This window comes from Patiria miniata, unplaced genomic scaffold (genome assembly GCF_015706575.1).
Source record: "Patiria miniata isolate m_02_andy unplaced genomic scaffold, ASM1570657v1 HiC_scaffold_5, whole genome shotgun sequence".
In the NCBI taxonomy this organism is placed as follows: domain Eukaryota; kingdom Metazoa; phylum Echinodermata; class Asteroidea; order Valvatida; family Asterinidae; genus Patiria; species Patiria miniata.
The window spans coordinates 25,049,790-25,063,855 of NW_024037072.1; the positions used below are offsets into that span (position 1 = coordinate 25,049,790).

The 14,066-nt window shown below is 42.1% G+C and overlaps 1 protein-coding gene across 2 annotated transcripts; it reads left to right on the forward strand.

Annotated features, from left to right (window-relative positions):
- Positions 1-157: 157 nt before the first annotated feature.
- LOC119740868 (abscission/NoCut checkpoint regulator-like) lies at positions 158-13,034 on the forward strand. 2 transcript variants are annotated; one of them, XM_038216325.1, is made up of 10 exons: positions 158-390; positions 3,704-3,894; positions 5,241-5,389; positions 6,955-7,049; positions 7,965-8,076; positions 8,728-8,901; positions 9,521-9,609; positions 10,520-10,609; positions 11,163-11,287; positions 12,835-13,034. In XM_038216325.1, exons 1-10 carry the CDS (start codon positions 337-339, stop codon positions 12,908-12,910), a joined length of 1,155 nt encoding a protein of 384 aa, XP_038072253.1. In that variant the 5' UTR covers positions 158-336; the 3' UTR covers positions 12,911-13,034. The 2 variants fall into 2 exon arrangements, with proteins under 2 accessions (XP_038072253.1, XP_038072254.1); XM_038216326.1 differs by having other exon boundaries at positions 8,731-8,901.
- The last annotated feature ends 1,032 nt before the right edge of the window (positions 13,035-14,066 follow it).

Genomic DNA, 14,066 nt, shown 5'->3' on the forward strand with positions numbered 1-14,066 from the left:
CAATTATACATATCTGACAAAAATATTACAATTAAGGTAATGCAATTAGTTATTAGCGTTATTAATGAATATTAACTAATTTATATTAATAAGATATTTCAGAGCCTGTGCAGGGGTGATTGACCGAGTAAAAAACAATAACAACGCACGCGCACGTACCCAAAAATATCCATACAGGCGAGAGGGCGCCAGACCGGTCGTCGAGATGAGAGAATTTATTCGGGCGTGAATTTTTTTGCGTTTCTACTGCTGATGTTTAGAACAGCTCGAGACTGTGTAGGGTCTAGATTTATGCCACGATTTAGCGGGCCATTGTGATATGGTTAAAAACTGAGAATGGACGGCAAGTGTTTTAGTTGCACAGAAAAGTTTGGAATATTCAGGAGAGAGGTAACGTTAATCGTTATGCCTGGCCATATCTAGCCCGGGGGTCAGACAAGTCGACCGTTGAGACAACTCGACTCGGGACAAGTCGCCCGTTGAGACAACTCGACCGTTGAGACAACTCGACCGTATGTGCGATAAATGGAAAGACAAGTCGACCGTTGAGACAAGTCGCCTCGCATGTTTTTGGGCCTAGTTTTGGGGATAGTACTGGGGATTTTGACGGCGGCTGATCGCCGTTTGGGAGTTATGACACGTAACAGAGCAGAGCCAATATAGCGCAGCGTGATTGTCCGTGCACATCGTTCGTTTTTGCCGGGCCTGTGCGCGCATCTCCGCTCAACCGCGTGGCCATACCGTGCACGTGCCGTGCACGTTAGCTGTCTCAACGGTCGAGTTGTCCCGAGTCGACTTGTCTCAACGGTCGACTTGTCTCAACGGTCGAGTTGTCTCAACGGTCGACTTGTCCCGAGTCGAGTTGTCTCAACGGTCGACTTGTCTGACATTCTCTAGCCCGACTGCGTCTGGCCGTACAGTACTATCGCAAGCTCTGTAGTACGGCCAGACGCCCGATGCTTCCACAGAGACTGAATTTTTTTGGCCGCCGATGTAGCGATTTTGCTACATCTTTCGATCGCGATTATCTTTTCATCCAGGACACAAATTTCCAAAGTTAAGGTTCGTAGTCGTAGAGCAACTCATACCTTTTCGAAAAAACGTTCTTTGGTCTCAATATTTTCATCCATCTGGCCACAAGACGAATTTCAGTCATCAGATTCCACAAATATCGTCCCCCATGCGATCCCCCATGCGATTTCAAAATGGCGGCCGCGCTGTAATGTATGCATTATGCGAGCGTGCTTGGGCAAGTAATGAATATGCATTATTTAGTTCATGACCTCGTGTTTGTATGGCCAGCCGCGCTGAGTGTCCGACAAACGTCATAAACTATGATGCATATTCATTATCTTGCCCAAGCGCGCTCGCATAATGCATACATTACAGCGCGGCCGCCATTTTGAAATCGCATGGGGGATCGCATGGGGGACGATATTTGTGGAATCTGATGACTGAAATTCGTCTTGTGGCCAGATGGATGAAAATATTGAGACCAAAGAACGTTTTTTCGAAAAGGTATGAGTTGCTCTACGACTACGAACCTTAACTTTGGAAATTTGTGTCCTGGATGAAAAGATAATCGCGATCGAAAGATGTAGCAAAATCGCTACATCGGCGGCCAAAAAAATTCAGTCTCTGTGGAAGCATCGGGCGTCTGGCCGTACTACAGAGCTTGCGATAGTACTGTACGGCCAGACGCAGTCGGGCTAGGCCATATCGGGGTGAGGGGGCGGGGCGCGAAAGGGGGGGGGAATTAACCCTAACCCCCAAAAAGTTCATTTAGGGTAAAGTACCACATACTGCAACGAACAACAAATATTGGCGATCGTGTACGGTGTAGTGTAGGGCCCCAGTTTTGTTTCAATCAAATTAGAGTCACTCAGCTAGTGTTTTTTCTTAATCAAAAATGACATTTTCAACCTAAACTTTAAAGTTTAAGCAGACTTCTTTCAATATAATGACACCGTTTTTTAAATTTTTGAACAGTTTCTTGGGGTAGAAATTACAGTTCTCCTATGCGGTTTACGGTTGGTACTGTACGATTCAGCGCGCCTTGCGCGCTCAAGGTACATCGCGCGCTCACGGTACTTCGCGCAGTGTTGCCATCTTTATTTTCGTGTTGCGTTTTGTCGTTGTCATCGTCATTTTACCCCCAAATTTTCCTCATAAATTCAAAACCCTGCCCTTTATCTATGACATAGGGCCTACCTGGGATGTCGCCAACTAGTTTGGTAGGCCTAGGTCAAATAATTTAAAAGTGGATTTTTTCCCCTTATAGTTTAATATAGTAGCCTACTAGGAACCGGGCCCGTAGATACACGATCGCCCAAAAATTATGTATGCAGGTACCAAATACCAGAAAATATTAGAGTTCTGTCATGTGCTTACTATCCTCGACCCTCCTGGCCTCCATAATCTGCGCAGGTAACGCTTGCAACGCGTGCGAGTTGTCCCACACAAATTGAAGGCGAGTGCGTAGAGATAGCACGGCGTAGCTTTAGGGGGTCTGACGATACGCTGAAGTACTGCTGCATATCGTCCGAGTTGGGACTCCCCCACCTATAGTTGGGACTGTCCAAGCCGTAGTTGGGGCCTGTGCTTTAATTGGGGAGTAGCAGTGCCAAGGGAGTTTGGGGTTCAGGACCTGATGTAGTCCGAAAATTTGGGACTCTCAATACTGTGTATGAGAGTCCCAAAACTTAGGCGAAGTTGCCAAACTTAGGCGAAGTAAAAAAAAAACATGTTTAGCGTCCCCGCCCGCTTCCTTTTTAGAGGCCGCCTCCTTTTTTTTTTTTTTTTTTTTTTTTTTTTTTTAAAGACAAAAATTGATAAATTTTAACAATCTCTGACGAAAGAAATCATATTTTTAGACTTTTATACCGTGTATAAAGCTGTGGAAATAGTCAATGAGTCCAAGTGGCGTCCATTTTGAAAAAAAGCTGGTAACCATCTTGAAAAATAGCCCGGCCGCGTTGTCTTGAAAAGTGTGTCGGGCGGCCATTTTGAAAAGGAAAAAAAAAAAAAAAAGGGCCTCCTCCTTCCTTTTTGTCAAAGAGGCAGGACGCTAAACATGTTTTTTTTTTTATTTTGCCTTAAGGTATTGAAAACATGCAAAACAAGAAAATAGACTGGCACCTAAAACAACCAGTCCAACACAGCTTCAGTACTGCAGCAATCAACCATGCCAAAAGAATTTAAGAAACGTGGCATGAAGTGGGAACTAGTCTCAATTTACTTTACTACACATTTCTCCATAGTCAATTAGCCACCAGTTTATTGACACTGAATGAAGAGGTCAGTCTTTTCAAATAGTTGGACCATGGCTGGACATGTACCAGTCTAGTATTTAGCCCCATTTTGAAATCACTTGACTTCCCTCTCATGTGCAAAATATTGAAGAAAAGTCTCCTTTAAAACTTGAATTGAGTCTGCAAACTTGGTTGGTGCAATACTGAGGACATTTTCTTCGCCCCAGTGGAAATGTTGGAGAAATTTGCTGGCTAAACTGTGAGTAAAGTGGGCCTGATTTAGTTTTGCATGTTTCAGAGCACTCCAGAGCCTTGTCTGGACCTGATGATCATGCAGCCACTAATAATATGTTGGAAGGAAAACTGTGTGTTTCTGGATTTTGAGTGGTACACCCTATTTCACATTTTTAAGAATCTTGCAAGTCTTTCTCTGTTTTGTTTTGTTTTAATAGCATGGCTGCAAGAGTTGTGGCTATTCCTTCTGTAGCAAATGCCTGGAGAAGTCCATTGTGATCCCAGGAAAAGGCCCGAAGGAACAGAGCGTCTGCAATAAATGCTACAAGCAGCTGACGGCGCCCCCTAGCGAGAAAGCAGACACTGGAGAATCCCAGCATTTTCAAGAACCACCCGAAAATTTTAAGAAGTAAACAGATCATTTTACGTAGTCTATTGAAAGGTTCAAAAAATGTCCAAGAGATATAAGAGAATAGTGATTATCTTCAACTCTTTGCCAAGTAACTTGTTTTTTTTTTTTGATAAACAAAAATCTCATCGATAATTGAATGCTAGTGGTCACATATTTATTGGTGTGCAATGCTGTTTCCCAGCACATTTACTAAATGAGACAAATTTTGTAACTTTTTTAAACCTCAAAACTTGGATAATCATACATTAACTGTTACCTATTTTGAAAGCTTAACAACCCTGCTACTGTTTGGTCAGTCACACCTTGGAGGTAAACCTACCTCCAGTCCATAGTCACAGACAGTCAGAAAGTCAATCCACTTCCCCTCCCATAACTTATACACAGTCTAGACACCAACAGTCGGATCGCATTTTATGAAGGCGCTGTGACTAGTCAAATTCCATCAACAGACTAGAGCAAGTAACTTGTAAGTACAGCTGACTTATCCATCACCTACAGTCAAAGCATAGCTGTATCAAGTTACAGAAACAGTCACAGCCAGTCAATCCTGCTTTATTTATGTAGGCAGGAAGCACTCAACTTTTAAAAACAGTCACTCATTGAGTTTAAAGGGAAAATACAACATTTGCAAACATCAAAAAATAAAACTACCAAGTTGTTACGAAATACCTTACTAGGATGTTGGTAAATGACATGCTTAAGCATCCTGTAAAATTATGGCACCTGGTGTGAAGCCATTTTCAAGAAAATGGTATATTTGTCTACATTTCCAACGCTGGTCGGCCGACCACCGTTGGAAAAACCTAACTATTTTTCAATTACTGCACAAAATTTACCATTTTCTTTTTTAGTCTAAATTTTGTTTTGCTAGCTATTGGTTCCATGCTCATTAACGGGTGCAGGCCAGCTAGACTGGTTCCCTTACAATTTTCTGGTATGTTTGATCCATTTCATCTTTAGTGGAGTCAGGGAACCAGACTACTTGAATATTTTGTTTTTCTTGGTTTTTCCAGCATTTTCGAACACAAAGCTTCAAACATGTCAGTGTAACAATATTTGATCTATTATACTAACCCCCTAAATAGTTCATTTCTGAAAATTACAGCGAAAGCCAATGAAGTACATTCCCTTTAACTGCTGGGATGGCTTTTTTGAATTTGCCAGCCAGAGAGGGAGGGCTAATACCCGATCTGATCATATTTGACAAACCTTTAATTTCATCTTGCTAAACAAATCAGACGATAAATCGTTCATATTGTATACAGTTGCTACGGTCATTACGGTGAGTTGAGCATTTCCAAATAACAGATCTATACCTATCAATTATATTCAATTTCGTTTAGGAGAATCGCTGCCCTTGAGAAGAAACAGAATGAGAAGTCCCACCCTTCATTGTCTGAAGCATCACGAAAAAGGGGCTTCGCAAAGTCTGAAGACAGGGACATTGCTGAGAGATTGGAAAGGCTGAAAGAGGACAGGAAAAAAATGAGAGGTAAGGGGCTAGACAGCAAACAGCTGTTCTCACTGGGAATTGAAAAAAAAAAGGAAAGCCTTCATGATATTTATCAGATGTTTATCAGTAGTCCAGCCCATCCACAGTCCATCACAAGTCCAGTCACTACAAAATCACAAGTACATTCACAAGTCCGTTCACAAGTAACAGGATGAACAAAAGAAAGGAGTGCCTTTCCTTTGACATAGTTCGTTGGTATAGATTGAGTGGTGACTTGGGATCTGGATGAAATACGATTGGCTTGTGAGGACTACAATTGGACTAAACTACAACACTGAAATTGATAGATGCCATGAAATGAATTTCACACTAAAACGGTAGGTTGTGCAGATATCCATTACATTGAATTGTATGAAGATTATGAGACTTGCATTTTTGGAGGTTGGGGGAAATAATGTTGCTATAATGTCACTTCACGCACTAACTTCACCTGATCAGGGATTCTACACCCTAACATTGTAACAATTTTCTCATTAAATGACTGCCTTGTGCTAGAGCAACCACGTATTGACCACCCAGTAATAATTGTTTGTGCTCAAATGTATGCATCAGGTGATAACACATACAAGATGACATCACAGTCTTGTAGACTGAAACTTAATTATGATAATCATTAAGGTAGGGCAAGGTGAACTTGGAAGTCTTAACCCTAACCCCCTAGGCCCTTGTTGCTTACAACCATCCTCAATCCTCCAAAATTTTCCAAATTTTTGCAACTCCGCCTAAATTTTTCAAAATTGTCAGACAGTCCTGCCTCAAAATGCATTCATCCTCAATCCTCCAAAATCCTCCTCATCCCAAAACTCTGCACTCGTGTTTAAATGAAGGATAACCAACGCCAAATCCTTCAAAATCATCAGACAGTCCTGCCTCAAAATGCATTCATCCTCAATCCTCCAAAATCCTCTTGTGCTTCAATCACCATTCGTCCTCAATCCTCCAGAATCCTCATGTGCTTCAATCACCATTCATCCTCAATCCTCCAGAATCCTCATTTGATTCAATCACCATTCATCCTCAATCCTCTAGAATCCTCCAAAACCGCCAGGAGGATTTTGGAGGAGTGAGATGGGTTAGGGTTAATCCGCCTAGTGGGAAGTCAATATTCAGAGCAATGTGTAAATACCCTTTAGAACCCTGCAGGTCTGTTTCAGGTGAAGGGATATGAAGTATTAAAGTAACTGTGTCACACAGAGAGTCACTGCCCCCAAAAAACAGCACTGTGGAGAGCAGTGAAGCGTGACTGAATCTGCCTGCTTGCCCTGAGCTTAACCTCCCTAAGGAATTGTACGCTATTTATACTCCACAGAAGAAGATTAGGCCTACCTCTAAGGAATTTGAAGTGTGGGTGCTAATTATATGGGCAAAAAGTAGTTTTGAAAAAACTTGAAGGGTTGTGAAGTGCAGAAGAATAGAAATCCTTTTCCCTTTTGTGTGAAAGCACTGGGTCGAAAAATACCATCCCATTTTGTGTGGCATGGATCATGATATCTCTTTGAAAGCAAGGTGGATATCAAACTATACGTGTATTTGTTTATTCCAAGGTCGCACACTGTCCACCGAGGAGATTGAAGACAGATTACACAAGCTGAAAGGAGGGCCAACTGCTCCCGCATCCACTGGCAGTAAGACAGCACCAGTAAGTAACAAGGCAGTCTCTTGATTTAACCAGTTCGCGCTGGGATTATTTTGACATTGACTGGACCCAGGTGCAGGATTGTTTTTCACAAACCTCAATGCCAGACGGGTTCAGGCCGTCATCTGCGGGTAGCACACCCTGATATTTCCTGCCTCACTCGCTGTGAGCGGGTTGCAGACAGATATTTCCGGCCTCGCTCGTTGCGTGTTTACCCGTCGTCCGTTCTGAATACCGCAAAACTTTTGCGTGTTAAGAGCCATGAGTGATTGAGGATGTTATGAGCCACGCAATCTTGGGGTAAAATTTGTGGCAGCCTAATTGCTTGAGTAGGCAGGGCCAGTGTCTTTCTGTTCCTCACCAATACACTTGGCCATAGACCGTAATGGTGTGAATAGTAAAGATATATTGACTGGCAAGTTTTCAACCAACAATTTTTTTTTGGAATTACACATCTTCCCAAAAGAGATTTCCACATGGTGTTACCGTGAACCTTCACGTGTACCTTTTACTTTTGAGTGGTAAGACGTCTGCACTAGAAAGCAGGAGGTTGTGGGTTCGAGTCCCACCTGAGTGATTTTTTCCAACTGTTCACTCAGGAGGTAACACACTGAGTATACAGTGTTTATATGTCAGTGAAGGGCAAAACCTAATATTGATTTACATCACCTGACGCAAAATTCCATCTTATGAATAGTTAAATGTGGTACCCACTGCTATGTACATCAGATTCAAACCAGCCAACCAATCCCGTATAAGCTCGATGGTCGAGTGGTAAGACGTCTGAAGGTCGGGGCTTCGAGTCCCACCCGAGTGATTTTTCCAACTTTTACTCGGGAGGTAACACATTGAGTATACAGTGTTTATACGTCGGTGAAGGGCAAAACCTAACATTGATATACCTTTTACTTGTGACAGACACATCAGCCGCCAGATCAACGCACCCCTCATGAGCAAACCCACGACCTACTGACACAAATGCACGAGGAAGCTGCCATCGATGCCAAGATGGACGGAACTGAAATAACTGGTGAGTTGTCCTTGATTTTTTTCTGAAAAAACCTCCTGGTCAATTTGGAAGGTTCCCTGAAGGCAAAGGTTAGTTGTGTATTACAGTAGGTTACACACGATGGTTGACATTGACATGTTGATATTGCATTTTCTGGTCAGGTGTTTAAATATTTCATTGTCCAACAGTGTTTTTTCCTTAACCCTAAAAGGGCCGGGTTATTTTGACCATCTCTCAGCCAGGGGAGGGGGGGGGGGGAGATTCCGCCCTCCCCTAAGATCTCGGCCATCAAGTGACGAAAAATTTTGAAACTCGGTACTGATGGTCCGATTTTCATGTTTTTGGTATCAAAAGATGCGCAAGGCTCGAGGCTAAAAAGTCATAACAGCTCTGGTCACGAAAAAAAAATTGCAATGCTATTGCGGAAAAAGTTAAGGGGGAGGGGGGCGCATTCTGCACTTTTCTCCCAATATCTTTGTGGAGTTTGAGGGATCCTGGTGTCAAGGGTTACAGTTTAGTGTTGCAGTAGGGTTTTACACAGTGGTTGGCATGGACAGAAATTTCTGGTTTTTCTTTTTTAACTAGTTAGATTGTGCCAGGTTGTTTTTTCTGTTCCCCAAAGGTATTGTAAAACTGCTTGGTTATTCTATTGTCCTTTTGATCAATGCAAAGCAGAAGACACAGCTGTGATTCCCCCAGGCAACAAGGAGGAAGACTTGGAGCAAGAGATGCAGAAACTGATGCAAGAAGCCAAAGAGGAACTCAAGAAGGATAAGGAAGGGTTGGGACGAGATGTGGAGATAGCAGCGAGGCTAGCCAAGCTCAACACAGGAAAGACAACATCAGGTTAGCTCTAAAAACTCCCGCCATTTTTTTTGGGGGGGGCATTGTGGGTAAAATCATGCCACTGTTGGCCAATATGCCTTGATGAATAGGGCTCTCTCAATGACTCACTTGACCCGGCCTACATCCTGGTACTGGAAAGTCAGTATCGCCATTGTGGTAGGCAAAGATCGTATAGCGCACCACGCAGTAGGTAGTAGGCAAGTCTTCAATGCTGTAATGCATGGCAAAAACTGTTGAGAAAAACGTGGAGCCAACACCTAGTGCTGGGTCGGCATGATTATGACATCTGAACACAGCACAGGTAGTGACTATTATGCCATGTGATAAAGAATTTGCGGTAATTTTTTTTCCTGAAAATAAGACTTATTGTATAGTTTCAGCCCGCAATGTGGTTGCTAACCAAATGCTTGCCTACTGCAATGGTGGCCGATCACGGGGAAACTGGATGGTCATGTGGTACTTTGACGTCATACGATCAGACCCGATAGTGCCATTTAGTGTCAAGAGCGTGGCCAGGCCCAGACCCTTGGCCTGGAGTGGACTTCAGATGTACTTGTTGGTGCTGTGATTGCCTGGGATTAAACTTTGCTGAATTACACTGTGATTTTTGAATCCGTAGTAGGTGAGAGGGGACCCAGTGGAGGTGCGGGGATGGAGGCTGATGATGAAGAAGATGAAGAGGCAGCCAGCCAGCGACTTATCAAACAGGTGATTATGAGGGAATACAGCAAGAATAGGGCGATTACTGGTGGAGGGCCAACATTTGTACCTCCCGTTTGATGAGGTTTTCTTAAATTTATTTTTGTCAAAAAAATAATATTAATATATTGGGCTTCCATTGGTAAAGATACTTCAACGTATTGTATGCTTTCATAAAAAGTACCCGAATGACTGCAATATTATGTCAGTAAAAGTACCTGGATGAGGACAATATTACTTTTGATATTGTCCTCATCCAGGCATTTTGACAAATTTCGCTGGCTCCCACATAATCATGAGCGTAGTAACTCACATTTGTCAACCAGTCAACAGAACGTAGTGCGGTGGCGTCGCACGCAGATGCAGGGTGCAGCTGGGTATACGCACACTGTTGTCAACAATCACAATGGCATCTTCGAGCTGCGCGAAATTTGCTTCGGTAAGCAAAGAACATTTGACGAAATATGAGAAATAAAGACAGTGTCCTGAAATTTATATCTTGGGGATCAAGTCAGCCTGATATAAATAAAAATAATATTGGATGGCTTTTTGGGGGGGGTACAAGAATATGTTTGACTCGTGCAATATTGTTTTAGCTCTTGCAATATATTCTTGTATCCCCCTCAAAGCCATCCAATATTATATCAGTATTGTATCCAGTTCTTATGGAATATTTATGCTTTTGTTATTCATTTTTCTCACTGAATCTTCAATGCCAGTCGAAATAATCTAACGTACTTTGATGGGTTCAGTATGGCCTATGTGCACCCCCCCCCATTACTTTATGCTCCAATTTAGAATGTGCCATTGGCTTACTGCAAAGTGGTAATGTTTTGCAGATTCCTAGTAAAAATGAAAATGCATTGGAGTTAAGATCAACCTATTGGTTATACTTTTCTTTGATTTTTTTTAACGGAAGCTTCTTGAGCAGGACGAGTTGGAGGCAAGGACAGGGGCGCTTGGTTCTACATCACAGGACATCCAGCCTCAGTCAACCACAGCAAAAAAGGTAAATGACTCCATTCAGGAACGAGGATTGTGTTGTGTGGCATACTCAACAGGGGCGGATCCAGCTGTTGTTGTTGTGGGGGGAGGGGTTAGCTGAGCAGTTGGAGGGGGGGGGGGGGGTAGCAGGCATGTGCTACACCACATGACCACCTAAACCACTGTCCCTATATCCCCCCACTGCTCAAGGAAGGGCCTCTTGCACATATATAACTTCAGTGCATTTTCCATCATGCCTATGTATTCCCCTTGTCCATGTTTTTTGTTGTCATGGGCAATTTATTTTAGAATACAGTTTACAATAGTGTTGTAGTCAAGTTCATCACAAGCCTTCCATTGCTATACAAGTCCTCTCAAGTCCATTCCCAAGTCAAAACCTATTCAAAATGAACTGTGACAACTTCAGCATTCCTTTGTTATTGTTCATCCACTGTTTCTTTTGACCAAATTCAGAGTAAGATGAATGCCGAGCAGAACCTTCGAAATTTTCTGCCTATTAGACAAAATCCAGTTTTTCTTTTTGGTGTCTCAGCAATTATTTTGCTATCCAATTTCAGCCATTCCATGGAGGCAGTGCTCTGCCGGACCCAGATGAGTTGCCGTGGTGCTGCATCTGTAATGAAGACGCCACGTTGAGATGCCACGGATGCGATGATGACCTCTACTGCAAAAGATGCTTCAGGTTAGCTGCAAAAGTGCTCGTTTTTTTGTATTTTGTAATTTTTGTCTTGCTTTGGAAAGGAAAACCATGCAATGACTCCTATAACTAGTGTGCAAGTAACCTGCTGCAAAACAGCCTCCAAAGTTTTAACTATTCAACCACATGGTCTCAACATCCAACTTGGAAATGATTAATATTTTTCTTCCTCCATTGTCTTCTGTTACAGATAATCCACCTGGTCTTCATTGTTTGTGTTTCCCCATCTTTCCCCATCTTTCATCCCTTTCCACCTCCATACTGTTCCCCCCCCCCCCCCCCCCCCCCCCGCATAATCCCCCTTCTCTCCCACACTCTTTTGTCCGTTCCCACTCCCTGTGACCTTTGATCCTTCCCCTTTCTGGTCCCTCCCCTGTTCATACCAGACCCCTTGTGGTTTGCCATCTCCCTTTGTTTCTTTGTTCTCTCATCCACCCTCCCCTGCATCTTTCCACACCTTTCCCACCTAATCCTCCTTTTGTGTTTCTTCTTTCATCCCTGCATGTTTGTGTGCACCCCCATGTTAATGTATGTACCTCTGTCATTTCTGTTTTAGCCTCTGAAGAAGAACTTGCTAAGTTCGCAACGTCAGGCCACATTAATTTTTAGATTTATATATTTCAGGTCCACCCAGTCAGTAAGCAGTTTGCACCAGTCTTACTTTTTTCATTTTTTTTTTAGTTTAAACAGTGAAATTTTGAGACTTTGTATTCAAGTCCGGACACAAGTTCCTTTTTTATTTCTTAAACGGAAAACGCTACTTTTGTCTATTTTTGGAATTGTCCAACCTGCAGAAAATATGGTATTATTTTGGATCGCTTTTTTGCAAAAGTGAATATTGTTTTGATAAAAAAAGAAAAATCTATTTTTCGGGGTAAAACTCGAAAAAGCACAGGATGTGACTTTTAAATCTCCTCACGAGCTATTCAAAGGAGCTGTGAAAACAGAATTCCCTTTGTGATTGTTCCTCCCCTGTTGATTCTTTTCGTGTAATATGAATTGTGATGGACTCAACTACAACTCTTGAACATTATTATCAAATGTTGATTAATAATGTGGTGCCTATATAGCGCTTTATATACCAAAGGTCTCAAAGCGCTTCACAATTACTCCTGTTCATAAGGCTTGAGACCAGTTTTTGCAGCAGCTCGAGATCAGCGCATTCTGGTCTCTACCATCACAGGTACCCATTTATACTCCTGGGTGGAGAGAGGCAATTGTAGTTAAGTGTCTTGCCCAAGAACACAAGCACCCATGTTCCCCATCAGGGTTCAAACCCACTGTGATATTTGTCAAAATGCCTGGACGAGGACAACACCGTAACCATAGACCACAGCGCTCCACAAAAGTGAATATTGTGTATATTTTGTGCAAGGTATTGAGACAATGGAAACATGAACCACTGTTTAGTGCATGCCCATGATCTCTATAGCTTACATCCCTCAGTGTCCACCTGCAGATAACATAAATTCAAAACACTGAAATTCTTATCATTATTTGATTTTTTAAAATTATTATTTGCATGTCTACAGGGAAGGCCATGATGGATTTGATTTGAAAGACCATGAGACATCGAGCTACCGAAAACCCAAGGCTGGACAAAGCTGACTCAAGTAACGGTTATACAATTATGCACTAGCATGAAAGCTATATTTCACAACTAGTGACATTCTACATTACATAGTATAAATAAGACTAGTTATGGCTGTATGTACATATTGTGTAATTCGGCGTACAAAATTAGAAGCAGTTTTTGTGGTGCCACACCCGTACACACACATTCTTAAAGACGAGGCGCTCATGCATTTTGGTATTCCTATTGGTCGAAGGAGCCCAGAGCCCGTGCCTATTAGCCGAGTGCGCCTCGCTTGAGCCTCAGCAGAAAACGGCTGCCGCTGGATTAGCCTGTAGCAGCTTGAATTTGTCATACTTTAACAACAGATGAACAGTGGTCAGTGAATTAATCACAAGTATGATATTTAACCCCTAAACCTTGCTCCTTTCAGGGGCGTTGACAGAAACAGAACCAGAAGTAACCAGGGATGAACCATGACATAGGCAATGCCTTTATCACAGCTCATTTCAGTAGGTTGTTACTTTACTGGGTACTGGATGATTGATTAAAACTCTGAACAGATGCAAGAACAAACTGTTCACTTAGGGTAGGGAGTGGGGAGGGGGCAGGGGGGGTGGAGGTGGGGGTAGTTTTTTTTTTTACACAGCCTATTCAAAGACAAGACCATAGAGCACCGTTCTTTCTTTTATGTATGTTTTGCCATTTACATTTACAAAATTTATATTCAAAGGAAAACGAGCACTTTACAAAAGTAATGAACTACATATGAAAAAAAAGTTACATGTATTGTGTGCTTTGTAAAAGACGGCACTCTCTTTAATTTCTGAGAATATTTGGCACTATGTAGTGTGCAGGCACCTTGCAATTTTTATTTGAATTACAATACATATTATGCTTCTTAGACATGCGAGAGTTTTAAAGGAAGTACATGTTGATTAAATTTATTTGTAAATACAAAATTGAAATATTTATCATTTTTCGAAACAAAAATTATACAAAATGTTTAAGTTATTAAGTAGTACATTTTCTTGTTAAATAAGTTTAGACAGTTCTTTTCATATACAGGGCAAAGTATGCTGCACCAATGGGCCTTATTCACGAGTTGGCCATTTTTGTCCAGTTCCCTGAATGTATTTCATTAATTGTTAACTGTTCAATGGGATGGCGCCAGACTATTTATGCAGGCAC